Consider the following 23,759-nt stretch of genomic DNA (forward strand, 5'->3'; position numbering starts at 1 on the left):
CTCCACGTAGCGTGATAAAAGCTTGCCATATGTTTAAACAAGCAGTAAAGTATCATAAATGCTTTCCTATAATTGAAATATCATCTGTAGTTGAAGACCAGGTGTATTCAACTTAAAAAAACCTAGTATGCGACTTTCGATATAAAAGGAGAAACTATTTTACCTTTTTTCCGAACACACTCTTATCTTATGATGCAAATTGAGACACAATAATGACAGAACGAGGGGCTGGCCAAAATTTCCCTTTTCATTCATTATTCTGGTTGAGTAGTGGCTCTAGGAGTGGTACGAGAGTAGAATATAGTGGTGGCACTTTCCGAATTTCGGATCTGCCCCCAGTCAGGGGTATGGAGAGGATCTCTCCATGCCCATGCCCCAGTCAGTCTGTATTTCTTGTTTCTTCTTTTCTTTTACTTTTTTTAATTAACGGTGGCCGTTTAACGAAATAGGGCAACGCTGATTATTCGAAAACAATATTTTTATCGTCAGCACTGCTGAAGTGAAGTATGGGCTTGCAAAATAGACCGAACTAAAATTCCGTTTCCCCATTAAAGAAATAGAGACTAAATTGGAGTAATAGTAGACAATGTGCTTCAAAAATTTCTGCAGCAGGAAGGTATTTATCAAGCTAAATTTTTCCTTTCTTTCTGAACTGTCAAATAAGACATAAGCTTTGAAATATGTAAGAGATCTCCTTGTTCCACTATTTTACGTAACGAACTAACGATTATGTCGTACATATGCCATCTAGAAAACAGGAAATAGTGTAGATATTTTGGTTTCTGTAGCAGAGATAGAGCAAAAAGGAAAAATCTTGAGAAATGTGAAACATGTGTTTGATGATCAAATCACTCATACCAATTCGCGAATTCTTTTCACTACCACAGGAATTCGTACATATGTATTCGTGGTTGTACTTTTGATTAAATGCAAAAAAAAAACACACAATGTTGGAAACTGATCAGCTTCTTACTGCAGACTTCTAAATATCATATTCTTTCGTGCACGCCCTGTGGCCTCGAACGTGTGGTTACGAATTTTGGTTAGGGAGAAAGCCATTTGAATAATGTCTAAATTTTACAAAAAAAAAAGTAATCTCGTGGAAAGCTAAATTTTTGCTCTAGGGTCTTTCTCTTTCATTCCTGCGTTTCAAACACATCGCGCTATTCGTGCATCTATTTTTCCGAATTTTATTGACGAGCTTTAGAAATGTAAAGTAAATGTTCAACAGTTAAAACGTCGTGTTCAACTGCTGTTATTGCTATTGTACAGAAAAGTCAAAACAGCTGCTATGGGTTTACTATTATAAACTGGTCCATTAGGAGCTATACAGCACCAGCAATTAAAGGGAAAAAAAGTTGTATAGAATATTCTTGGCATACTTTCTACTTTGACCAGCGCTACTGTACAGACAGCCGAAGACCAATTGTCTTCGGAGGCGCGTCAGCTGGCCACAGGAAATTCTTCCTGTATAGTATTTCTTATAATTTAATGAGGAAAAAAGGGAACACGTATTCCCACGATTCACATTATACCATGAGGTTGGTATCTCTTTCACTTGAAATCGACTACCGTCACCACAAATTCCTTTCAACAATCACTACTATTGCGAAAGTTAAATATTGTGCATTGGTAACCAGAAAATAATACAAAGTAGGAAGTGAAGACTTTCATACCTTTGTTGTCGATGCTCAGTCAAAAGAAAGCTATATATAGGAGATAGGAAACGCGATTATTGAAACAGTTCCAACGACGACTCGAGAAACGTCTACTTCTTTTTAGTTTCCTCCGTGTTTTCGAATTCAATTAAGTTTTCTCAGTTTCTTCGACCATTTCATCATAACAAATCGATCTCGAGGAGATGGCGGTTATTAAACTGGTAAGCTTTATCAGTAAACACATCAGTATTATATGTTATTTTATGAAGAAGCATTAATAGTATTCTATATTTGCATGTTAGCTTGGATTATTGCTCACCTTGCAATTCATGATGAATACTGTGTCAACAGCTGGGATTAAGAGTAGACAATTGGATATACCCGCTTTCAAAGCATTCTTGTAAACACAAAAATACCGTTCAAAGTGATTCAATGAAAATTAATTCTGTTTTTGGTAGTTCCCAGATCCAGTCGCATTTAGTGAGCGATAAGGATCAAGGATCAACAGGTACCGGTGCTGTTTCAGTTAAAATTGAAGGACTCAATCCACCACCCGCTGTTAGCTCTGATTGGGGGGCTAATAGCACGTTTGTAAAGAACGCAAACATGGTTGCTGGAAATGATTCCAAATTCGGAGTAAGTGTAATCCGAGATTCAGAAACATTTAACAGAAATTTACATCGTCAAAACGACGGTAACATGAAAGGGGTGCCAGTAGTGGAAGGCTCACGACCAGAATCGGATTTCAGATCCATTTCAAGCAGTTCTCACGGATCGTTTGTGGTAATTGTGATTGTGGATTATTTCGTCGAGTTCAAGTTTTAACGCAATTTTATTTAAGCTCAACCATAAACGACCTGCTAGTCCTGTTATCCAAACTGGCAATTCTCTTGGCGGAAAATCAGGTGAATTTTATTCCGTATATTCTAGATTATATTGATAACCATTGTACAACATACTAATTCATTTCAAATTATAGAGCCTTCGCCCTTTCATTCCCACCAACCGGCACCTATTCAACCATTAAAAAGCCATCCAACCCCTCAGCACTCTCCCCAAACCACAGCCAATCAAGCGGCTTTTACTCGTGCGGTGCCATTCCAAGGACCCACTAACGTTCGTGCTACCCCTACAGTAAATGCGGCAAGTAATGACTGGATTCCGATTTCTCAACCCATCGGATCACCAATTACCACTTCGTATTCCCAACTGTCGACCAGTAGACCAACCAGCTCTAACGGCCCAATCTTTGAAGATACAGCTGATAATTTTGACCCATTCACGTTTAATAATGGTAATTCAATTTAATAATTTTTTTATACCTGTTGCACGGTAACATAAAATTTAAATGTTAAGTAACAATCGATTTCTACGTAGGAAACTCGAACAAAGAGGAAAAAGAAAGCAAAACCATTGACTCGACCGCCTCTAATGACACTAATGATGTGGTTGACAATCACAGTGATCCCAGCTTCTTAACAGGGTTTAGATTGAAAAATCCTGAAATGCAAGAGCCGCTCTATGGTCAAGTGGTCTCTCCTCCTCAGGTTGAATTCTTGCTCTTCATGATTTCATTTGTTCCCCTCAGTTATTTTATGTTTTTACTTAGAATTATGCTCCTGTAAGGAAGCCACTTACTAAGCATACATACAAGTCTCCGCATCCTTTAAACATAAATCAAATTATCGCCGAAGCAGTGGGTAAACTCGACTTCCATTTAATGTGAATAACTTGTCTTTCCCCGCACAACACTAACAGTACTATTTCATATGATCTTCGAGCAGATCATAAACCACCAATCCAACAACAACAAAAACAACAACAACAACAACAACCCTTATACAAGTCCAGCAAACCGTCGATCAAAGGAAAATTAAAATCTAACCTTCATTCCACTTTTGGAGTACCGGAAAAAAGTCTTAAAGCAAATGTAGGTGGCGTAAGTAGTAATTTTTTATTTTATTTAACAACTATTTATTTAGCCATTTCTCATTACCTTTATTCATTTTTTCATGAAGAAAGATATTCATAATATGGGAAACCAATTCCCATATCCACCGATAAAAACAGATCCATCGTTCCGATCCTTTGGACTTTTCAAGGGCCCTTCCAACGATCCTCAATCGCCAGTTCAGAATAACTTTGATGACGGTCTTAGGGATGGTATTGACTATGAAGATAAAAACTTAACTTCAAAATTTTACTTGACACTCTTTTTTTCCTCGTAACAGATGTCGGTGTGGTCAGCTCGTTTAGCTACTTCCGCAATCAGGGACCCGAAGCACCTGGGTCCAAAGGCTTTGACCAAGCTTTCAACGTTCATGCCGGAAGGAACATCGCGAAACAATTCAAGCAACACATGTTTGACCAAACCGGTTTCCCTGGAAAGATTCAGTAAAGCCCGATGGATCAAAAGTACAGGATCGATGCAGGAAAATAATAGCGCTAAATCTGAGAAAACCCAGATCGGAAAAAAAAAAAAAAAAAAAAAAAACATATTGCCTTCAACGATTTTACGGAACAATTTAAATTACAGGGACTTGAGAGAGCTGAGTATAAAAAAAAATGTTACAGTTGGAGATAATCGCTGTTAATCGTTAAACACCTTGTGTACCTTACTAATTGGAAAAATGGCTGCGCCTTGAAATGAATTAGTAAATTTGTCATTTCTCTCAAGGGTTTGCTGTTCAAATATATTGTTTTTATGCAAAATATTTGGCCACGAATGCGTTATAGTTACGGTTTCCCAACCGTCTAAAATTAGCAAGTTTTTTTAGTAATGAAAACTCGACGAATGCAGTCTGGCAACCAAGGAGAGAGTGAAAGTCTGAAGTGAAAGCGCAAAGTCCAAAAAAACATTTTCAATCCCGATAGAGTTCAGACCGTCAGAGTGGTGCATGAAAGTTTGGTCAACAATTTTATCGCTTCTGGCTGTATTATATTATTTTGTTCGCTGCCTTGTCCAGTCAATCACTCTTTTCTATAGAAAATTGCAGTGAGCAAAGGTTTTTAAAAAAGTAAAGTTAAAAAAAAAGTGGAAAATGGTTGGCGTTGTTTACGAAAATTTGGATTTAAAGAGAGAACGTTCCCGTTGCTCATTTGATAAAGAAGAAATCACTAATCTGATTGATGGAGGCAAAGAAAAAACGCAAGAACGTCGAGATCTAGGTGAAATAAAATTTCATTTTTATTTTTGCTTTATTAATCTTAAAATTTCTATAGCTAGTGTACGCATATTTTAGTGGTTACTATATTACGTAAATGTTCATAAAACTGTTATAATCTACATGTAATGTTTTTCTTTTCAGAGGAGTTTATTGTGAGCGATGAAGACCTGAAAGATTCGATTCCTATTGAATATCTTAGTCACGCAGACAAATATTCAGCTGAACTAAGAAAGGCTTGTCTGCTGTTCAAAAAGCTCTCTGATCCGTCAAATGGGTAAGTTTTTTTAACTACGAATCAAACACGATACAAAAAGCAGAGTAAGCGGTTCATCATTACGAGATTCTATTGCAAACTTGACATCATTCCTTCTTTCTTATCAAGGCCAAAGGACGTTTCCACCGTAGCGCTTTTAAGCACCGGTGCCGGCGCGATTGCGCTTAAAGAAGGCAACCCTTTGGCTCTTCATTACATCATGTTTTTGCCCACATTGATGAGCATGTGCACTCCTGAACAACAGGAAAAATGGCTTCCCAAAGCCACTAGTCTCCAGATGATTGGAACTTATGCTCAAGTAATTTCGCATTTTCCATTTCTATCGACCAATTGATTGATTTGCTGCTTTCCCGTGAATTTTAGACAGAGATGGGTCATGGAACTTTCCTCCGCGGACTTGAAACTATAGCAACGTATGATCCAGCGACCAAGGAATTTATTTTGGAAACACCGTCTTTGACAGCGTACAAATGGTATTGGTTCTATTTTTAACATGTATTATACTGAAGGGAGTAAAATAGCTTTCTATTTTTATGTTGCAGGTGGCCTGGTGGATGTGTGTATAAGTTTTCTTTATCAAATGCTCGACGTTCGATTGATCTCACTTTCCAATTGCAGTAGGACAAACCACAAATTATGCTATTGTTATGGCGCAGCTTTTCACGCGTGGAAAGTGCGAAGGAATCCATCCATTTTTGGTGCAATTAAGAGATGAAGAAACTCACGAACCATTGCCAGGTCTAATTTTGAATACTGTTTTCATTTGAATATCTGCTTCAACCATAATTGACCATACAGGAATCAGTGTCGGAGAAATCGGACCCAAATTAGGTTTCAATACTGTTAACAATGGATATCTTGGTTTTGAAAAAGTGCGGATACCTCGTGATCATCTGCTCATGAAGCATTCGCAAGTCCTTGAAGTAATTATTTTCCAACACACCATTCAATTATTATTACGAAAGACAGTAACATCTGTTTTTTTTTTTAAGGACGGAACCTATGTAAAACCAGCTAGTACTAAACTTGGCTACGGAGCTATGGTTTTCGTTCGCGTCCTCGTTATCCGGGTACTATTTCAATAAAAATAATTTAATTGAATCATTTTATTATTTCCTTTCTTGTCTGAAATTAGGATGTCGCCGTTCAACTGCGAAAAGCAGTGACAATTGCCACTCGATATAGTTGTGTTCGTCATCAGTCCGAACTTAAACCAGGGTATACGCCAAGCACGAGTCATCAATTAACTAACTATAATACGGATATCAATTTCCTTAATTTAGAGATCCTGAACCACAGATCCTTGATTATGTTGCCCAACAAAACAAATTATTTCCTCCACTTGCTGCGACATTTGGATTTCATTTCGCTGCAAATTATGTATGGGATTTGTACAACACCGCAAGAGATGGTATTGGCAAAGGAGATCTTCATCTTATGCCTGATGTATGTTCCATAGAATCTAAATAGGGGGATAACAACAACAACACAATTTTAATTTACCAGTTAATAAATTTTCTTTTCACTTTGAATAGCTTCATGGACTATCCTGTGCGCTGAAAGCGCTCAGTTCAAGTGAGGCTAGTAATTTTGTAGAAGTTCTACGGCAGTCGTGTGGAGGTCATGGCTACATGGGTGAGACAATTGAAACATTACTGTAGTTAACAATGGCTTTATCTATAAATTATTTTTGGTTATTTAGTCTGTAGTAATTTTCCGCGGATATATAGTTTGGTGACTGCTGCAGAAACTTATGAAGGAGAAAATACAGTGCTATGGTTACAAGTTGCCAAGTAAGCTCATATCCTTACAACCCCTTACAACACATATTTATTAAAACAAAATTTCGTAGATATTTAATCAAGACGCGCATGGATAAATCCGGTGGCCAAAGCGTAGCTTACTTGATCGATCCTAATCTTATGAGCAACAAGATTGCTGATCTCAGCATCGACAGTATTACCAATCTCTTTAAAAGAGTTGCTGCAGGGTTAGTATTTTATACTTCAAAACTTAATATTTAAATTTGTTACTAATTCATTTTTGCGTTACAGTCATGTAGATCTGGCTATGAAGGAGCTTGAAGGTTACAGTCGGCGAGGCATGGCTTCCCATGACGCATGGAATCATTCGTCGATACATTTAATCAAAGCAGCGCAAGCACATGCCCGTTATTTTGTGGCCGACTGCTTTGCACGCTCAATCAAAGAGGGGAAATTCTCCGCTCCGGTCCGCTCAATTCTTAACCAGTTATGTGAGCTCCTCCTTATCTATTGGCTCATAGAACGCAGTGGAGACTTTTTTATGGTAAGTCCACAAATTTTATGCTGTTTGAATATGCGTATCTATGACTGACGTTTGAATATAATCAGTTTGCAGAGCTTAATGCGCAACAGCTGACTGAACTTCAATCCAAGTACATGGAGTTACTCGGTACCATTCGGACTTACGCCGTGAACCTTGTTGATGCCTTTGATATTCGAGATGAAGCACTTGGTTCAGTTCTTGGATGCTGGGACGGTAATGCTTATCAGAGGCTCTTCGACGAAGCCTCAAAAAGTCCGTTGAACAAGTCAACTGTCCATCGAGAGTCATTTGAAAAATATTTGAAACCTTTGATGAAATCAAATCTTTGAAGTATTTATATTCGCTGAAAACGCTCAATTAATCTTTATTAAGTAGTTAAATTCATTAAGTAGTTGAAATTCTTTGGGAAATTCATCTAGAAATCTATGTGGCTTTTGAAAAGCAACAGCATTATGTAATAAACCATTAAACTGATTATAAGTTTGTAAATGGATCGCGTAATGGCACACTCGGATGTAAACGCGTGTCAAATAACACTGATAAATAATAAATCCTTGCTATTTGTTTTTTTTTTTTATAAGGATATGATAATTTTTTGCGTCGTTATCGGTACTTTCAGTGCAAGTAAATAAATGTGGGTCCAAGTTTACTTGAATATTTGGTTTCCATGCTCTAAAAGTTCTAGCAATCGTTAATACAGGCGTCACGGCCAAACGTATAAATTTTATATTTGTTTGTAATAGGAAAATTTAAAAATTTAAATTTATTAAGGGAATGCGGCTATATGCGTGATTTACTTCACCTATTTTCATAACGGCAACACAGCTGATAGCGAGTCCAAGAGTTCCAAAAGTGACAGATTACAAATTGGATGTAAATAGTGATAGTCCTAAATAAGTGAACTCTGCGTGTATGTATACGTTTCTTTTATCACGCTCATTAATAAGGTTCGCATGCACTGAACAGTTTTTCAGTAACTGTTGAACCCCGAGTTATTTAAGTGTGATTGAATTTGTGATACTTCCCATAGTCTGTTTGGCAATATTTTAAGCTATTTGCTTACACTTCATATAAAATGGCAGTATCCCTTTACGAAAACCCCGATTTGAAAAGAGAAAGACAATCTTGTCATTTTGACAAAGACGAAATTACTTATTTGATTGATGGAGGTGTAGAAAAAACAAAATACCGACGTGAACTTGGTAAGAAATTCATCTCATTATTTTCTTGTTTAGTATTACAAAATCAATGTTGTACTGACTTCATCCCAGAGGTTTTTTTTATTAATCATATTATATTTCCTGTAGTGCAGTACATATTGTCTGATCCAGACTTGAAGGATCCTGTGCCGATTGAATATTTGAGCCATTATGAAAGATATGGTGCAGAGCTAAAGAAAGCTTGCTTGCTTGTACAAAAAATGAGGAAACCTGTGCCTTCAGTTGGGAATTATGAAACTCTTAGGTATTAAGATGTTTGAAGCAATTTTTATTTTATTTGTGATATAAATTAAGTTATTGACAACTGCTGTTGATCATACAATGATAACATGTACCAGTTGAATTTATGTGTATTAGGTCAATATAATTTCTAACCATGTCCTTTTTCGATATATTCCACCACACATTTTCTACATGGTGATTTAGGGAGAGACAAAAAAACGGCAAACCACTCGATATTGGTGTTGGTCCAGCAGCTGTCATCCTCAAGGAAGGCAACGCGTTGGGCCTTCATTTTGTTATGTTCATGCCTGCCTTAATGGGCCAAGCAAGTGTTGAGCAACAACAAAAGTGGCTGCCACGGGCTCTCAATCTGGAATTAATAGGAACATACGCTCAGGTTTGAAATCAGATATCGCAATCGTTTTGTTTTTCTCTGTATTAACACTATCTTTTTTTCATTTCTCCCGTTGTGATTACAGACGGAACTTGGCCATGGAACGTTTCTTCGTGGGCTTGAAACTAAAGCAACTTATGACCCAGATACTAAGGAATTTGTACTCGAGACCCCGTCGTTGTCGGCCTATAAATGGTGACAAAATTAATATTTTATTTTACGCAGCACAGTAAAAATTAATGTCGAGTTATTCTTTTATAGGTGGCCAGGAGGATGTATGTGCAATAAAATAGTTTCTATTTTTAATTCAATGTAAATAACTCGTAAAACGAATTGTTGTTTTTAGTGGGAAAGACAGCTAATTATGCTGTCGTAATGGCGCAACTGTATACCAAGGGGAAATGTGAAGGGATCCATCCATTTCTAGTTCAGCTACGTGATGAAAATACTCACGAACCACTGCCAGGTCAGCTATTTTAATTAGGACCGACCTAAATAATGATTGAAAACTGAACTTTTGGGTCTCTGTCTTCCAAGGAATTTCTGTGGGTGAAATTGGTCCAAAACTTGGCTTGAATTCAAATGACAATGGATATCTTGGTTTCGATCAAGTCCGAATTCCGCGTGATCAGCTCTTAATGAAACACTCGCAAGTCCTTGAGGTATTATTAAAGACCTAGGAGGTGATACGAATATTTTGTTCAATTATATTTACAGACTTTGACTATTTACAGGATGGGACATATGTCAAACCGAAAAATACCAAACTTGGTTACGCTACAATGGTTTACGTCCGCGTCTTCATCGTCCAGGTATCAAACTTTATTTCATTATATAAAGACGGAGAATTCATTATCGCTCGTGTCTTGTACGCTAGGATATGGCGTCAGTGCTGCGAAGAGCGGTCACAATAGCTACACGATACAGCTGTGTTCGTCATCAATCCGAGTTGAAACCAGGGTAAGGAATTTTCATAGTTTTCGAACAAAAGGTTATAGGGTCACAGTAACTTATCTAAAAAGATCTTTTCTTTTAAATTTAGGGAACCCGAACCGCAAATTCTTGACTACAAAGCGCAACAAAACAAGCTGTTCCCTGCACTGGCTGCAAGTTTCGCATTCCATTTTGCTGCGGAAAACCTCTGGAATTTGTATCATGTTGCCACAGAAAATATCGGCAAAGGAGATTTGCAGATGTTGCCTGATGTAAGCTACACCAGTTAATCATTGAATATCCTATCAAGTGTACTGATTTTTTTTTAAATTCACTCAGCTCCATGGCATGTCCTGCGCCATGAAAGCGCTTTCGACCAGTGAAACGGCAAACTTTGTAGAAACCCTGCGCCAGTCATGCGGTGGTCATGGCTACATGGGTATTCAAATGCTTATTGAAATTTAAAAAGCGTCCAGGTTTCATCAATCTAATTTCCCTAGTGTGTAGCGGCTTTCCTCGACTGTATGGAGTAGCGACAGCTTCTGAAACGTACGAAGGAGAAAATACTGTTTTGTGGTTGCAAGTTGCCAGGTAAATACTAAGTGAATATTACATAAAAAGGGCCATGTTAAGATTTGTATTTGTATGTTAATGTAGATATCTAATCAAAACGCGCATGGATAATGCAGGAGGAAAAAGCGTAGCCTATTTGATTGATACTAAATTGCCAGACAACAAACCTGGTGATCTTGGTCTAGACAGTATTATCAACCTGTTTCAGAGAGTTGCTTCAGGGTAAGTCTAAAATTTTCAAGTTCATAAATTAGATTAGTGAGTAAGCAAATTCTCCATATTTAGTTATGTAGATCTGGCTATGAAGGAGCTTGAAGGGTACAGTCGACAAGGCAAGGCACTCCATGATGCGTGGAATCAATCAGCGGTTCAATTAATCAAAGCAGCGCAAGCTCATGCCCGTTATCTTGTTGCTGACTGCTTCGTACGTTGTGTAAGAGAAGGAAAGTTCTCTGGACCGGTTCGTTCAATTTTGAATGAATTATGCGAATTCCTCCTTATCTATTGGCTCGTTGAGCGCAGTGGAGACTTTTTCATGGTAAGATCAACATTTTTAGGTCAAACATTTTCCTATACTGAAATTGATTTTTTTTTCTTAATTGGTACAGTTTGCAGAGCTTAAAGCGCAACAGTTGATCGAGCTTCAATCCAAGTACATGGAGTTACTCGGTACCATTCGGACTTATGCCGTGAACCTTGTTGATGCCTTTGATATTCGAGATGAAGCACTTGGTTCAGTTCTTGGATGCTGGGACGGTAATGCTTATCAGAGGCTCTTCGACGAAGCCTCAAAAAGTCCGTTGAACAAGTCAACTGTCCATCGAGAGTCATTTGAAAAATATTTGAAACCTTTAATGCAATCAAATCTATAAATTTGCCTTATGATTACCATTTAAGGTTGCCTTTGGGGACGTTTTCACAAAGTGCCTTCCAGCTTTGAATTATCATATAGTTAATAGTTATATATAGCCAGTTTAGCATGGAAAACATTTATTATTGAGTTCAAGAGTATAACAAGTTGACAAGTTTTGGGCAAATGACAAAATGTACTAATTATTTTCTTACTGATATAAACTTGGCATGGCCGTATTAGCATTGAATTCCGAGAGCTTGAGACCAGCGTAAGTGTATGCAAACCGATTGCTCCACAGGAGAACGATGTACCAGCTAGAAACCAACACAGCCAGACCGTTGGTGACGGCCGAGGCCGTGAGGTAAATGGGTAGAACCTGCAACACTTCGGAGCAAGAGAGCGGATCGTATGTGAAAACTTCGTCCTGTCGTTCACCACCTATGCAGAGGCAGGTCGAATTGAGTTGAAACTCTGCAGTTCCCACGAGAAGAGTGGCGTTCACCGTTGGCGATTGACATTCCATCGTCACGAGCTGGGAGACGTGAACGCTGGCGAAAACACAGGCGCAGACGCAGGCCGCCGTCGCCACCATGGCTAAACACGCGTTGCATATCTACCCAGAGAAGGAAAGAAAACGAAAATTGTTTCATCTAATCACAAATAAGTTAAGTATCATCCAATCAGTAGTAGAAAGTAGTAGCCTTATACTGAAGAGGTAGTAAGTAGATTTCGCAAGTTGGGTGGGGGGGGGGGAAAGGTTGAGCATGAAATCTAAAACATACAGCTGTCATGTGAAGGTAATAATATAACTGCGCGTTGGTTGAGAGTCTCCTGCGGTGCTGGAAAACCCTTTCGGGAGATCTTTTTGCCTCTTTTTCTCAACATATTATTTCTGTAGCTGCCAACTTTCTCTTTTTTTTATTTTCCACTCCACTTGATATCCTTTTTTCTTTAAAAAATATTTGCTGTGTTGCAGCTCAGGAGAAAGAAATATATCAAATGACTTACAATGTATTGGACTCTGACGACGAAAACGCAACAGCCGCCACGCATCCCTGGATATTGCTTCCGGCAGCAACACAAGAGAAATAGGCCAAAGATGCCGGATAACATCACCTGTCATATATTTTCCAGAGGGTAGACGAGAAGAGTACATAGAAAAAGAAGATGAAGACATCAGTCAAGAATTCGAGATGTCTCGATATGCAAACTTGAAAAAAAAAGAAAAGAATTTAAAAAAATCGAAATTTGATTATATACCGGAATGCCGCTCCAATGAGGGATGTCTCTGATGTTAAGCTGAGGCGACCAATGTAGCAGGTGAAAACCCAATGCGAGTAAAACGGATCCCAGTAGAACTTGTATCACCACCAGAGTGGAACCCATCCGATAGTGATGTATTACTGGAGGCAAGTACTTGCGAGGCACTACAAAGAAAAACAGGTTTCATATTAATTTTTAACTTGAGTTGTTTTCCAAAACTTTTATTTGATTATCTCATCTCGCGTTCGTGCTGGAACAAAAAGAGAGAATGATTGCTGCCTCTCACGTGAATTCACGTCATCCTCACACAAATCACCCAGAACGTCCGCGAGTGGGAGGACATTTCTTTTTTTATTTGATTGAAATGCTTTTTAGCTTGGCTGAACTTTAGTAAGTTTATTATAGATTCCTTTTGATTTCGTTTTTCCAACATTTTCAACGGACGTGTGAGTTTCTCGAACATTATTTCGTCTAGCGTTATCAGTCGTCCCCATCGAGGTCAGGTGAAACCGGGCAAATACATTCACACACAGTCACACACTCATATGAGAGGAAACCCAAGCATTTATATATAGTAGTAACACAAGATTGAAGCCCAAGATAAAGACGGTTGTTATTCTGGCCAATCAGATGCAATTTCCTTCCTTGAGACGACTCGCCCATAATTGGATCGAAAAAAGTCCGATCTTAATATCATCGGGTAAATCTGTCGAGGTTTTTATTTTTGGATGTCGAAAATATAAACAAAAATGGAATAGATAATAAAATTTTAAATCGTTTGAAGGGATAAATGTAAATTTTGTCTGCCTGAAAATTCGAAAAGTTTAACAAAGATCGTTTTTATTATTATTGTAGCCAAAAGCTAAATATTTGGCATCAACGGAATGTGTAGAACAGATGAACAGCTGACTTTTCGTCAGACACAAAGTGTTTAAACGTTACATGTGTGCAGTCGGCGATTTGCCACGTGCCAGGAATTGGCCATGTGGTTTTTGTCTTTGTAAAACATCAAACAACTGTGCACTGTTATTATTTAGATCTGATTACAGCCCTGTGCACAGTCGAAAAAAGGAATCTCGTCTTGCCAATATCTGGAATTCGCATCACTCAACAAGTAAGTGCAGAGTTGTCTAGACTTTCACCTCGTATGCAAAACAACCACGTTTTTCCCGGCCTTGTGTGTGTTGTGTGAGATTTACCTTTACACACCTCAATTGGTGATTGATCAATAGAATGTATATAGGATTTCAAAACATTGTAATGGAATTCGTTTCATGTGATCAAATTTTTATGACCGGTAGATAATCGCGAGAGAATTCAATAGTTTTTCAGCAGAGAATATATTTGTACCCCGCAGAGTATATATAATTGATTTTTCTTTGTTTTCAAGGGTTTTTTTTTTGTTTTCACTCTGACCCCCACTGAAATTATCCTATGACGTGACCATGACGAGTTTGCCGGTCCATTAACCCAAGTTTATCGGTCTTTTTTTTTGTAGCCCATCAAGCACACAGCACAAACAGTCGATCTTTAATTCATAAGTCTCCCCTCGACTATTTTTCGTCTCATGTATTCAGTGTTTTATTTGTAAGTGATTGGTGCCCTCAGGTGAGAAAGGAGGAATGGTTGCTTATTACGTATACACCGAGGCCGGAAATTACTCATGCAAGTCCGAGCCCTTTTTATTTTTTGGTCCCTACTTTGATTGGGGCCCCCAGAAAAGTCGTAGAGTCCAAACTAATTCTAGTACCACTGACTCTACATAGCAATTTGTTGTAAAACCGCAGAGTACAAACACGTGATGAGTTTTATTTTCCTGTCATCCTGTGTGTCAACGTCTCTATAGAATAACAATTTTGATTTAAAAAAAAAAAGAGAATGTCATCACTCGTTATCTCTGTACGACACAAAGAGACTCTTTTCTATGACAATTACATGCAGTTTCCGCTGGTTGGGAAACATCTGAGTGTTGGTGGAAAAAGTTTTGTAGTTGCAGCAGCAATCAGTTGCCGAGCTGGCCTCAATAAGTATAAAATTCCTGTTTTTGTGTTGTGTATCATAATCGACAGGCGGCAGAGTTATAAGGTCGTTATTTGTTTGTTAGCAGATCAGTGAAAACAACAGGCAATAGTTTAGTAGAAAAGTAAAAAGCGGTTGGTGTTGCGGAACGGAACCCGCCTCCCTTTCTATACATGCCCTTCTCTTGAAAGGTTCTTCCATTCCCCGCAAGTCACGACACATTTTATTGTGTATAATGGCCCTTGTCCTCTTTGTCGGTTTCTTTTTGGCACGGCTCCCTTTTTCCTTTTTCTTTTTCCACCTGAAATGCGGCGAGAGAGAGGATTCCCGCCACGCGTGTCACGCCCACTAGACGCGATAGAGCGACGTCGAAAAAAAATGGATGTGAAGAAATGGCTTTGCTGAGGCTCTTTCTCTTCTTCGTGCGATAAAATAACTTGTATCGAGGCTAGAGAGTAGACGAGAGAGAGTGGCCTTCCGCCAGCAGCGACACACTGTGCTGCTCCCGCAGTTAATGCTGCAACCCAAAAAAACTGTTTTTGGCGACGACATACCTGCCCGATCACGTCACCAGGTGCTGAATCAGCTGTATCCTAGTTTTTGTGATGTGACTTCTCGGGCGACTATTGCGTGTTAGTTTTTTAAAAAGCCCGAAAAAGTAAAGCAAAAGAAAATGTGTGTGTGTCTTAAACCTTTTCCTTGTTGTTGTTGGCTGAGGCAAATCATCCGACTGTGACGCAAGGAATTGCGGGTGGGCGTGTGACGGGGTCCCGAGTTCCTGAGACTGGGCGGCCGGACTACCAATCGCTGTGGCACTGTCGTGTTCATCAGTCCCGCCATGCTCGGCGCTCTTTTCTGCTGTTCTAACCGGACGAAAGCGTCGGCGTCTTGTTGCAGTTGATCGTGGCCGCCTCCGTAGTAGATCATGCTGGGCCACGATCCTCGGTACTTTGACGGCTCAGCACGGGGCGGGCTCAGCGGGAGCGGAGGAGGTGGCCGTTTGACCACTAGCTGCTGCTGCTGCTGCTGCTGCTGGTCTCCGCTAGATTGTTGTTGCACCGAGTGATGGTGATGCAGACCGTGAGGAGTCACGGACAATAATTTACTGTCGCACAAGCTACGCGGTCGCTGCGTGCCACGAATCCCGCTCATACCACTACTTGCCGCCGGCTCCATGCTGTTGCGAATCACGTAGGAATGTGACGATATTACAACTCTCACTCGCCGCCCTTTTTTTTTTTCTCCCGATCTCCACTACCTTGAGAGACGCACAGTTTAATGTCAGTCGTCTGTCACGGTGCTGGAATTTTTCGTCCACCACCAGTTTGACTTGACAATTCAACACGAGATGATGCCCATATATTTTATGAGTTTTCCCACACACCAAACGTCAAAAGTCGACTAGGGTCCTCTGACATGTGAGTTCCAAAGCCGTGAAATTTCACCTCTTGTGCTATTTGATTTTCTTCCCTTTTTCGTTCGTGTGTTTTAACACACAAAAGTCGAAACAAGAAGTGAAGATGAGTAGTAGTTTGGAGAGGGGGGGGGAGAGAAGAAGGGGGAAAAAAACAGAGCAATTTATTTTTATCTGGGGCTTCCTGTTGTTGCCTTGTTTTAAAAAAAGAAAGGAAAAATATAAACTAGTCGGGAGTCGGGACTTGGTTGGTGCCGACCCGGTTGAAATATCCAGCGGTTTAATTTGTCTGCTTCTTCTTTTTATTTTTAAAAGAACTCGGGAGATATTTCTCAGCCCTAGTTCACGAATTTCTTATAATATTTTTAAATAAAGAATTTCTTTGAGAGAGAAACTTAAAACGTTCCTCTCACACCTCAAATTTGATCCCGCCTTTAGAAGATTTGAAAGACGCGCACTAGTTCACGCGATGATGGATGATCCCGGTGGGTCTCTCCAGGGATATGACGGGACACTTCACTCGGGCCTCAACCGAATTTCCCAAATTTAAAGTTCAAAAGGAAAAAAGCTTTCTTATAATTTCGGGGAATTTTTTCGGGAATTTTCAAAAGAAAATCCAGTGAAAGTCGATCGAAAAAGGGAAGCTGAATCACTTTTAGACGAAATAATTTTTGGGAGAAATTTCTGGGTCCTAGATGATTTGCATATCGTTCGGGTGGTCAATGAGATTTCGCGCGGGAAAGTTCACTTGTGCAACCCGACGGACGGGAATAAGATAACAAGTTGCCGGTTATATTTTTTCAAATCAAATAAACCTTGTCCGTAAAGGATGACTTGAATCAAATGTGGAACAAAAACCCCCGCTGCACTTGTCTGTCTGTCAGTTGGGCAATCAAGAAATGCCTTGACTTGTTCTTCTTCCTGTTTGACTTATGACAGGCGTAAGTAGCGACGATGATGATTTCGAGGCAGGTGCCACTCATCTATCCAAAACGCCATCACACGAAACTTTGTTGGTTTTCTTTTTCTTCTTTTTTTGGCGCTACTGTTGTTTCGGAGCCGTCCCGCACGACATTCCCTCACGAGCTGCCGATCAACAATGCCGAAAACGAATCAAGAAAAGACGACGAAACTCGAGAGCTCTCGACAAAACGGAAACGAGTCGATGCGGGGCTTGAACGGTCCCTCCCGCGGTCGTTTTTTTATTGCTAAAGGGGGGAGAGCTTGTGGTCGGTTGATGTTTCCCCGCCCAAGGACCAAGAAAGACTCCCGACCGTCGTCCCAAAGTCAGAAATGTTTGAGAAGAGAAAAAGAAAAAGAAACCAAGTTATACATGGACGGGGATGAGGGGAAGAGACACACACAAGTGCGGGGAGAGACGATCGCGGACGGTTCACAACTGGCACGCAGCTGGAGGTTTCCATTGCCCGCCACCGCTGCCGCTCTGTATGCAGCGCCGCATTTACGTTTACGGCAGCCGAAAGGGGCGGCCACTCCTCCCCCTGGCGGTCACCACCACTGTTGTTGTTGTTGTTGTTGTTGTTGTTGCATTTTCGCCTTTTGTGTGCCTGCGCTTAGATTTTATTTGGTGTCCGTTCCTTTTCAAGAAGAGAAGATGTTGACCATTGTTCTCGCTAGTGTCCTGTTAAGAGCTGGGCTCTTTGACTCGTTCACTCACGTCGTCTAGTTCGTCCCCCAATCTCTTTTGGTTTCACATTCCGGTTTCTTTTTGTCTTCTTTTTTCCTTAACTTTTATATTTTATCAAAGCGACGGAACGCTCTCCAACTTGGGCTTGTCGGTGCATTTTTATCTCGTTTAAGGACTCACTAGTCGTCCCATTTATCGCCGCCATCTAACCAACAAAAAATAACTTTGAGAGAGATAGAAGACAAGACATTTTGAGTCTATCTGTGCTGGAGTGAGTCATGAAATAGCGTTGCCTCTATGCGTGCGATATAGGAGGTAAAATACACCTATTAAGCCAGAACAGATAGAGAGAGAGAGAGAGTCAGGTGTTCAAGGGTTTCAATCATCATCAACTATCGGAGGGGAAACACACACACACTACAACGCCCACTAGCGCCCGCTATCACGCGCTCGCTGGCCGCCATCAATTGAGCATAGAGGCTTTTTTCTTCTTTAGTATAATAGGCAATCTATCTATAACCTATCTCACCCCCCCAAATAACGGGAATACTATTTTTAGGGGGGTTTTTTTCTTGTTGATTATTCCAAGTTGTTTTTTAAAAAACATCTGTAAGAAGTTGCGCGCGCGCGCTCGGAAACACATCGGCTCTTGCGCTGGACGCACCGCAACCAGATGATTATTATTTATTTTTTTTTCATTCTTCCCAAGTTGAATGGTTATTCTCTTTGGATGGAGCCGTGCTGTTGCGCCACATGCATTATGCATCCCGCACCAATGAGAAATAGCCTCCCGAAATGAAGACTGTCGTGTGTGGACATTCACTCGGGACGTGTTTCGAATTGGAAATGAACCTTTTTTTCTCTTTCTTTTTCTTTCTGTCCGTCGTCGTTTCAACTAAATATTTTTCTTACGGCTGGTCTCTTGACTGTCTTGAGAAAAAGAAAATTTCTAGTGGCTCTCTCTTTTTAGTTTTTATTAAATTTGTTTGTTATTTACAGAGCGCGCCCTACATTTTTGTTTTTCCCGTTGTTTTCATTTTTTGTTTGTTTTTAATTTGGATTTATGTTGGTCTCGTTTCATTTCAAAATTCCTATTGGGATAGATAATCACGTATATATAGAAGAAATAATTACATTCACTGCTAGCCCGAGGGTAGTCGAGTGTCCATTTACCTGCCATACATACGACAATAAACCCGTAGCTCCGGCTACTGTTACCGCTCGTACTATTCAACCAAAATAAAGCGTTATAACCCCATTGTCTAACCTACCCACCAGCGTATTATCATTACATAATAGGGGTTATATTTTTCTATTTGTTATCATTGGGGAATTCTTCTTCTTTTTCGGTAGAAATACTCAAAAGATGAAGGCGGTCGCTTCTATTGTTTGATATTCTTGTTTTTTTATTGAGCAGCAGCAGCTTCTTCTTTCCATTTTTGGGAGGTTTTTATTAGTGAAGCCAAGCTTTGACGAACCGAATTCATCAAATAAATGAGCCGTACTTTTTCTTTAAAAAATTTCTTCTCACACAAGAGAAAGTGTGTATGATGGCCTTGATGGTTCCTTCTTCTTCTTTTATGAAGAAACTTACAATTTCTTCTATTTACTTTGCCCGTGTGTGTGAAACAAAACTCCGGGAGTGGGTGGCACCCTGCTCCAAACAAACGACCGTCACACCAACCAAGAAGGTATAATTGCGAGTCAGAGTCTCTTACTCTCTCCTTGTTATTTCTTCCGCCCGACCCAACCTCCCCCCTCCTTCTCGACCGAAACTGCTGGCTACTCGGCGTGAGTTATGCGCTTGAATGATTTTACAACAAGTGGCGCGTGTTTGCGAGCTGCCAAAAGAAGAAGAAAATGTGCACCTCTCTCTGGCACCACCGCCACCGCCGTATTATTAATTATACTTTTATGGATCGCTAGGAGGAGGACCCATCATGACTTTTGGGATAGGAAGGAGGGACGACATTGAGTACGGCTAGAATTGCCAAATAAAAGAATAAAAAACTACCGACTTACTGTTGTTGTTTGTCTTTTCAACCGGATGTCCCGAATTGGAAGAGCCCAAAATCAAAACTCTACGAACTTGTTGGACGCTCCTTACTTCTGGCATCGTCTGATCCACTCTGAACTGTCCATGTACGACTTTTCTTCTTCTTCTACCAATTTTAATAGTGTGTTTAGTTTTTCAGGGGGGGCTCCTATTTGGGATGGAATTGGTAAACTATTCAAAGAGTCGACAGCAGAGTCGCCGTGTGTGTGTGTTTGTTTATTCCCGGCACGTGTGGGACACGTCACACAAACACTTTTTCTCTCGCACTATAGTAAGAAAATAAAAAAAGAGATGAAAGTTTGCCGGCGGTGGGCAGCACACTCGACTGGTGTTCATTTTTTGGGTTGTTTTCTTCTTTCTTCAGCACCCAAAAGGTTCGTTGAAGAAGAAGGTCACCAAAACGAGTTTGTTTTTAGGGACTTTTATTTTTCAAGATTTATTGTTTCGATTTGTGTGTGACGTTATACAAACTGCGTAAATTATTATTACATATATTTTGTTATGGGCAATCAAGGTTTTCTCCTAGCGAACCGGACACATGACGTCATTTTTGCACGGTAGAGTGCACCTGAAAATGAAAAGGGAAATGAAAAATTTAGTTTAGATTTTCTTGATTGTGTTTTTCAATCGATCGATTTCTCACTTGTTTGCGACTGGCACGTATTCAGAGGTGATGAAACCGTCGCGATCCATGCAAAAGGCGGAGCCTCCGATCGTTTGCATGGGCTCGTAATCGCCTCCGCTGTTGCAAATGTATTCGTGCGCTTTATTGGCATCCTGAAAAATCACTTTGTCACGAGCGCAAACTACCCCGAAAAATGTTTTTAAAAAAATTAAAATTTATTACTTTAAATCTTAATCCCCCCACCCTTTTTTTTTTAAAGTGTACTTACGGCATTCTTGCGTCACCTCCGGGTCCGTGTTGAGCTGCGTGGAGTAAGTCCCGATATTTTCGTTTGCACGTCTTTTAAACAAAAACAAAAATAAATAAATAACCTGCCAATTATCCGTAGACAGTAATTGCTGGTTGCGTAGATACACAAAAGCAGCTAGCTAGCTAGCTCTAGAGACTATAATAATAAATGAGTTCATTACGAGCGGCAGTAGCACTGGTTGCCGTCGCACTGCTTAGCGTAGAAGGATCCGTCGGGGTCGCATTGCGGGGCTGCCAGCGTGATTGGATTACCTCCGTGGTAGCGCATCTCTTTCTTGATTAGAGCCAATGCGTTGGCTTGACTGTCGCAAATCTTGAGGTAATCGAATCCCATGGTGGTCGCGTTATCTATACAACAATTTAGACGTTTAGTTGTTTTATCGAATCTTCTTTGTCCATGGCGTAAATGATTGAAAAGCTCATTTATAGTTTTGGTTCTGGATAGCAACTCACAGCAGGGCAGCGTTTTCCACATTTGAGCGTTGACGACGAATGAGACGGGCTGGCCCGTTTGCGTGTTGGCACAGTAACACATTCCACGGTTGCACTGTAGGGGCTCAAAATTGCCGTTGGATGAGCAGTGATAGGTGAGGTCGTTGTTTTTATAGCCGTCCTTCTCCTGGTTCTTGGTGAGGTTATCAACCAGTCTGGCGCATTCTGTCGCGTAATAATTAAAAAAGAGTTATTATTAGACGGCTAGTGTTTATAGGGGGGCGACACACTGCCATTCGTGTCTGCCCGTCTCTATAATTCCCCTGGCTGGAATGATTTTAAAAAAAAAGAAGAAAAATACGTACGGCATTTCATTTTGTCGCGCTTTTCCTTCGTGTTCCAGTCGGAGCCAAAAATGCGTTTGCCTTCCTTGCTGTAGCAGAAGCAGCTGTTCAAGTCCACCACCGTAATATGACGTAAAAATAGATTTGGAAAAAAAGACGCGATTGACGTCATTTAATTGAGTGCAAAAGGATTTAGTAGATGCGTTAAGTGTATTACCGAGGATCAGCTCCGTTGGATTTGCATTGCAACGCCTTGTGGGATCCGTCGATATCGCATTCGGGCGACCATTTCGAGTTGCTGATGTCTGGCGTGGTGCACGTGTATTTGGAATCTTGGCGCGCATAAATTATACACATAGAGAATTAATAGGTTTCGTGACAAATGACACGGTGCCGTGACCGATTCTAATTGACAGCTCTGAAACTTGAGAAAGAATTGGGGGAAAACTAAAAAAGGGAAAGCTTTTGGCTTTCTCGGGTTGCGTGGAGGAAATTGGAGACGAGTTGGCATTCAATGATCTGCATTTTATCTCTTGGTCGGATGTGTATAAAATAACAAGGTAAAATTACAAGGCGAGAAGAGAACGGTGAACGCCCAAGGAAATGAAATGACGGTGCTTTCGAATAGACGGATAGACGATGGCGCTGCACGCTGAGTCGGGAACAGCCGATCTCGGCACGTTTTCACGACACAACGCACGCCAAATTCGGTTTGTCATTTCAAGCCAGAAAGGAAATCCTAATTATAGCTTCGGTTCAGCTGTTAAATCTTACGCTTTACGTGTTCTTCGGGCCATAGAGGAAACCCCCACATATCTATATAATAATATAATAACAATAATCTACAAGGAGAAACTTGTTGGGCTTATATTCCTTGTGGGCATTTTTATGTTCTCACTTTTTTTTAACTTTTCAATTTATGCTCTTTGAGTTTTGTGGATTTTGAAATTCTAATTCAGTCTTTTATGTTCAATTACAATTATGTTTTTTATTTATGAATTTCAGATTACGTCAGAGCTTGGATGACATCAGCAACTTACTAGAACATCGGCTGTTGTCACAGGTTAATCCTGGAGCACATTCTTGAGATGCCACAACAGGTGGAACATCAGTTACATTCAGGATAATTGATCCCTTTACCGTGTAAAAGTTTGTCACATCAAAGGTTAAGTTGGTGTTACTTTGACACACTTCATTGGGTCCTGCAATGAAATCAGGAAAAATTTCTGTCTAAAAAAGCCGTGACTCTTATGAAGGATGAAGCAGTGTAAGTTTGAACTTTCAATCAATTTTGAGGTATAATATGTTAAATTCATGATCCTGAAAGGTACTACCTTTAAGCCGGACACATCCTGGGCAACAACCGCATAGTGCAGCAGTGTTGGAGTACAGAGTGTTTGATGGGCAATCAAATGGATTGAAACTCTGTGCACATGTCACTTGACTGCATTCCAGAGGGCATCCAAAACTCACTTCTAACGAGGCAGCAAACAAAAACAACAGGTAAAAATACTTCATCTTTGTCACAATATTCTTTTGTCACTATATAACTTGTGCGCTTCAGTGCTCGTTTCACATCTACAAGATATTTAGGATATACGACCTTTCATTATCAAACCGTGTTATCAGTGTTAGATATACGCGTGTGTCAGTTGAGATCAGATACGGGAGGGGCATTTCGCAGTTGCTTCATGTTATAAGCCCGCCCGACAGAAAAGTCAAGGAAAATGTTGCGGGACAACGAATTGCGTCAAAGCATTCGTGTGTGTTTACGCACCGAATCGTTTCTTTAATTGGAAAAAAAATAATTCAACCTTTCGTGTTGTTTAGCCTTTGTTCTACAGAATTTCCCATGCCACTCCCATTAGGATTGTATTTCGCTGCAATTACGTAATTATTTTTTTAAACAAAAAGAAGCCGTGACCTTTAGGAACGACGGTTTAGAATTTAGAACGTTTTACTGAAAACAGCAGAATTTTTATAAATCCTGTCTACATTTTCGAGAAATGCAAAGACTAAAGTTCTACTTCCAAGAATATCGACAGAGG

At 40.0% G+C, this 23,759-nt stretch overlaps 5 protein-coding genes across 8 annotated transcripts; 3 read left to right on the forward strand and 2 right to left on the reverse strand.

Moving 5' to 3' along the window:
* Window positions 1–411: 411 nt before the first annotated feature.
* Window positions 412–4,370, forward strand: LOC124188323 (alpha-protein kinase 1-like). Of its 4 annotated transcripts, none has more exons than XM_046580879.1 (11): window positions 412–616; window positions 1,783–1,879; window positions 1,961–2,058; window positions 2,117–2,441; window positions 2,500–2,563; window positions 2,638–2,952; window positions 3,036–3,205; window positions 3,268–3,358; window positions 3,443–3,597; window positions 3,677–3,821; window positions 3,890–4,370. In XM_046580879.1, the coding sequence occupies exons 2-11, from the start codon at window positions 1,862–1,864 to the stop codon at window positions 4,054–4,056; spliced, it is 1,548 nt and encodes a 515-aa protein (XP_046436835.1). In that variant the 5' UTR covers window positions 412–616; window positions 1,783–1,861; the 3' UTR covers window positions 4,057–4,370. The 4 variants fall into 4 exon arrangements, 3 of the variants coding, with proteins under 3 accessions (XP_046436835.1, XP_046436837.1, XP_046436836.1); XM_046580881.1 differs by having other exon boundaries at window positions 3,443–3,588; XR_006872290.1 differs by having other exon boundaries at window positions 412–1,879; window positions 3,443–3,588; window positions 3,681–3,821; window positions 3,890–4,126.
* A 147-nt stretch (window positions 4,371–4,517) lies between these two features.
* Window positions 4,518–7,979, forward strand: LOC124188318 (probable peroxisomal acyl-coenzyme A oxidase 1). The gene is made up of 15 exons (XM_046580871.1): window positions 4,518–4,826; window positions 4,967–5,099; window positions 5,208–5,397; window positions 5,463–5,572; window positions 5,642–5,655; window positions 5,718–5,837; window positions 5,898–6,022; window positions 6,092–6,169; window positions 6,235–6,317; window positions 6,383–6,545; window positions 6,635–6,734; window positions 6,802–6,892; window positions 6,952–7,089; window positions 7,154–7,406; window positions 7,472–7,979. Exons 1-15 carry the CDS (start codon window positions 4,700–4,702, stop codon window positions 7,733–7,735), a joined length of 1,989 nt encoding a protein of 662 aa, XP_046436827.1. The 5' UTR covers window positions 4,518–4,699; the 3' UTR covers window positions 7,736–7,979.
* A 258-nt stretch (window positions 7,980–8,237) lies between these two features.
* LOC124188317 (probable peroxisomal acyl-coenzyme A oxidase 1) lies at window positions 8,238–11,848 on the forward strand. The gene is made up of 15 exons (XM_046580870.1): window positions 8,238–8,608; window positions 8,714–8,870; window positions 9,053–9,245; window positions 9,328–9,437; window positions 9,504–9,517; window positions 9,589–9,708; window positions 9,780–9,904; window positions 9,977–10,054; window positions 10,120–10,202; window positions 10,285–10,447; window positions 10,515–10,614; window positions 10,676–10,766; window positions 10,833–10,970; window positions 11,034–11,286; window positions 11,357–11,848. The coding sequence occupies exons 1-15, from the start codon at window positions 8,482–8,484 to the stop codon at window positions 11,618–11,620; spliced, it is 2,016 nt and encodes a 671-aa protein (XP_046436826.1). The 5' UTR covers window positions 8,238–8,481; the 3' UTR covers window positions 11,621–11,848.
* Window positions 11,722–16,361, reverse strand: LOC124188332. The gene is made up of 4 exons (XM_046580890.1): window positions 15,576–16,361; window positions 12,862–13,028; window positions 12,610–12,717; window positions 11,722–12,214 (listed from the first exon to the last, which is right to left on the reverse strand). Exons 1-4 carry the CDS (start codon window positions 16,057–16,059, stop codon window positions 11,810–11,812), a joined length of 1,164 nt encoding a protein of 387 aa, XP_046436846.1. The 5' UTR covers window positions 16,060–16,361; the 3' UTR covers window positions 11,722–11,809.
* Window positions 16,362–16,973: 612 nt separating this feature from the next.
* On the reverse strand, window positions 16,974–23,301 carry LOC124188330. Its single transcript, XM_046580888.1, has 10 exons — window positions 23,046–23,301; window positions 22,752–22,913; window positions 21,929–22,043; window positions 21,733–21,815; window positions 21,389–21,592; window positions 21,097–21,283; window positions 20,895–20,965; window positions 20,645–20,807; window positions 19,968–20,569; window positions 16,974–18,150 (listed from the first exon to the last, which is right to left on the reverse strand). The coding sequence occupies exons 1-9, from the start codon at window positions 23,227–23,229 to the stop codon at window positions 20,524–20,526; spliced, it is 1,215 nt and encodes a 404-aa protein (XP_046436844.1). The 5' UTR covers window positions 23,230–23,301; the 3' UTR covers window positions 16,974–18,150; window positions 19,968–20,523.
* Window positions 23,302–23,759: the final 458 nt, after the last annotated feature.

The sequence above is a fragment of the Daphnia pulex genome, chromosome 2 (assembly GCF_021134715.1).
Source record: "Daphnia pulex isolate KAP4 chromosome 2, ASM2113471v1".
Lineage (NCBI taxonomy): Eukaryota > Metazoa > Arthropoda > Branchiopoda > Diplostraca > Daphniidae > Daphnia > Daphnia pulex.

Coding starts and splice junctions, on each gene's coding strand:
- LOC124188323 (XM_046580879.1), top strand. Junction 2,442..2,499: donor GTTCTCACGGATCGTTTGTG/GTAATTGTGATT, acceptor ATTTTATTTAAG/CTCAACCATAAACGACCTGC. Junction 3,359..3,442: donor AATTATCGCCGAAGCAGTGG/GTAAACTCGACT, acceptor ATCTTCGAGCAG/ATCATAAACCACCAATCCAA.
- LOC124188318 (XM_046580871.1), top strand. CDS start 4,700: ATGGTTGGCGTTGTTTACGAAAATTTGGATTTAAAGAGAGAACGTTCC. Junction 6,023..6,091: donor AGCATTCGCAAGTCCTTGAA/GTAATTATTTTC, acceptor TTTTTTTTTAAG/GACGGAACCTATGTAAAACC. Junction 6,546..6,634: donor ATCTTCATCTTATGCCTGAT/GTATGTTCCATA, acceptor CACTTTGAATAG/CTTCATGGACTATCCTGTGC.
- LOC124188317 (XM_046580870.1), top strand. CDS start 8,482: ATGGCAGTATCCCTTTACGAAAACCCCGATTTGAAAAGAGAAAGACAA. Junction 10,448..10,514: donor ATTTGCAGATGTTGCCTGAT/GTAAGCTACACC, acceptor AAATTCACTCAG/CTCCATGGCATGTCCTGCGC. Junction 11,287..11,356: donor GCAGTGGAGACTTTTTCATG/GTAAGATCAACA, acceptor TAATTGGTACAG/TTTGCAGAGCTTAAAGCGCA.
- LOC124188332 (XM_046580890.1), bottom strand. CDS start 16,059: ATGGAGCCGGCGGCAAGTAGTGGTATGAGCGGGATTCGTGGCACGCAG. Junction 12,718..12,861: donor CTCATTGGAGCGGCATTCCG/GTATATAATCAA, acceptor AATATATGACAG/GTGATGTTATCCGGCATCTT. Junction 12,215..12,609: donor TCGTCAGAGTCCAATACATT/GTAAGTCATTTG, acceptor TTCTCTGGGTAG/ATATGCAACGCGTGTTTAGC.
- LOC124188330 (XM_046580888.1), bottom strand. CDS start 23,229: ATGAAGTATTTTTACCTGTTGTTTTTGTTTGCTGCCTCGTTAGAAGTG. Junction 20,966..21,096: donor AACCAGTGCTACTGCCGCTC/GTAATGAACTCA, acceptor TTTGTTTAAAAG/ACGTGCAAACGAAAATATCG. Junction 20,808..20,894: donor GGAGGTGACGCAAGAATGCC/GTAAGTACACTT, acceptor TTTTCGGGGTAG/TTTGCGCTCGTGACAAAGTG.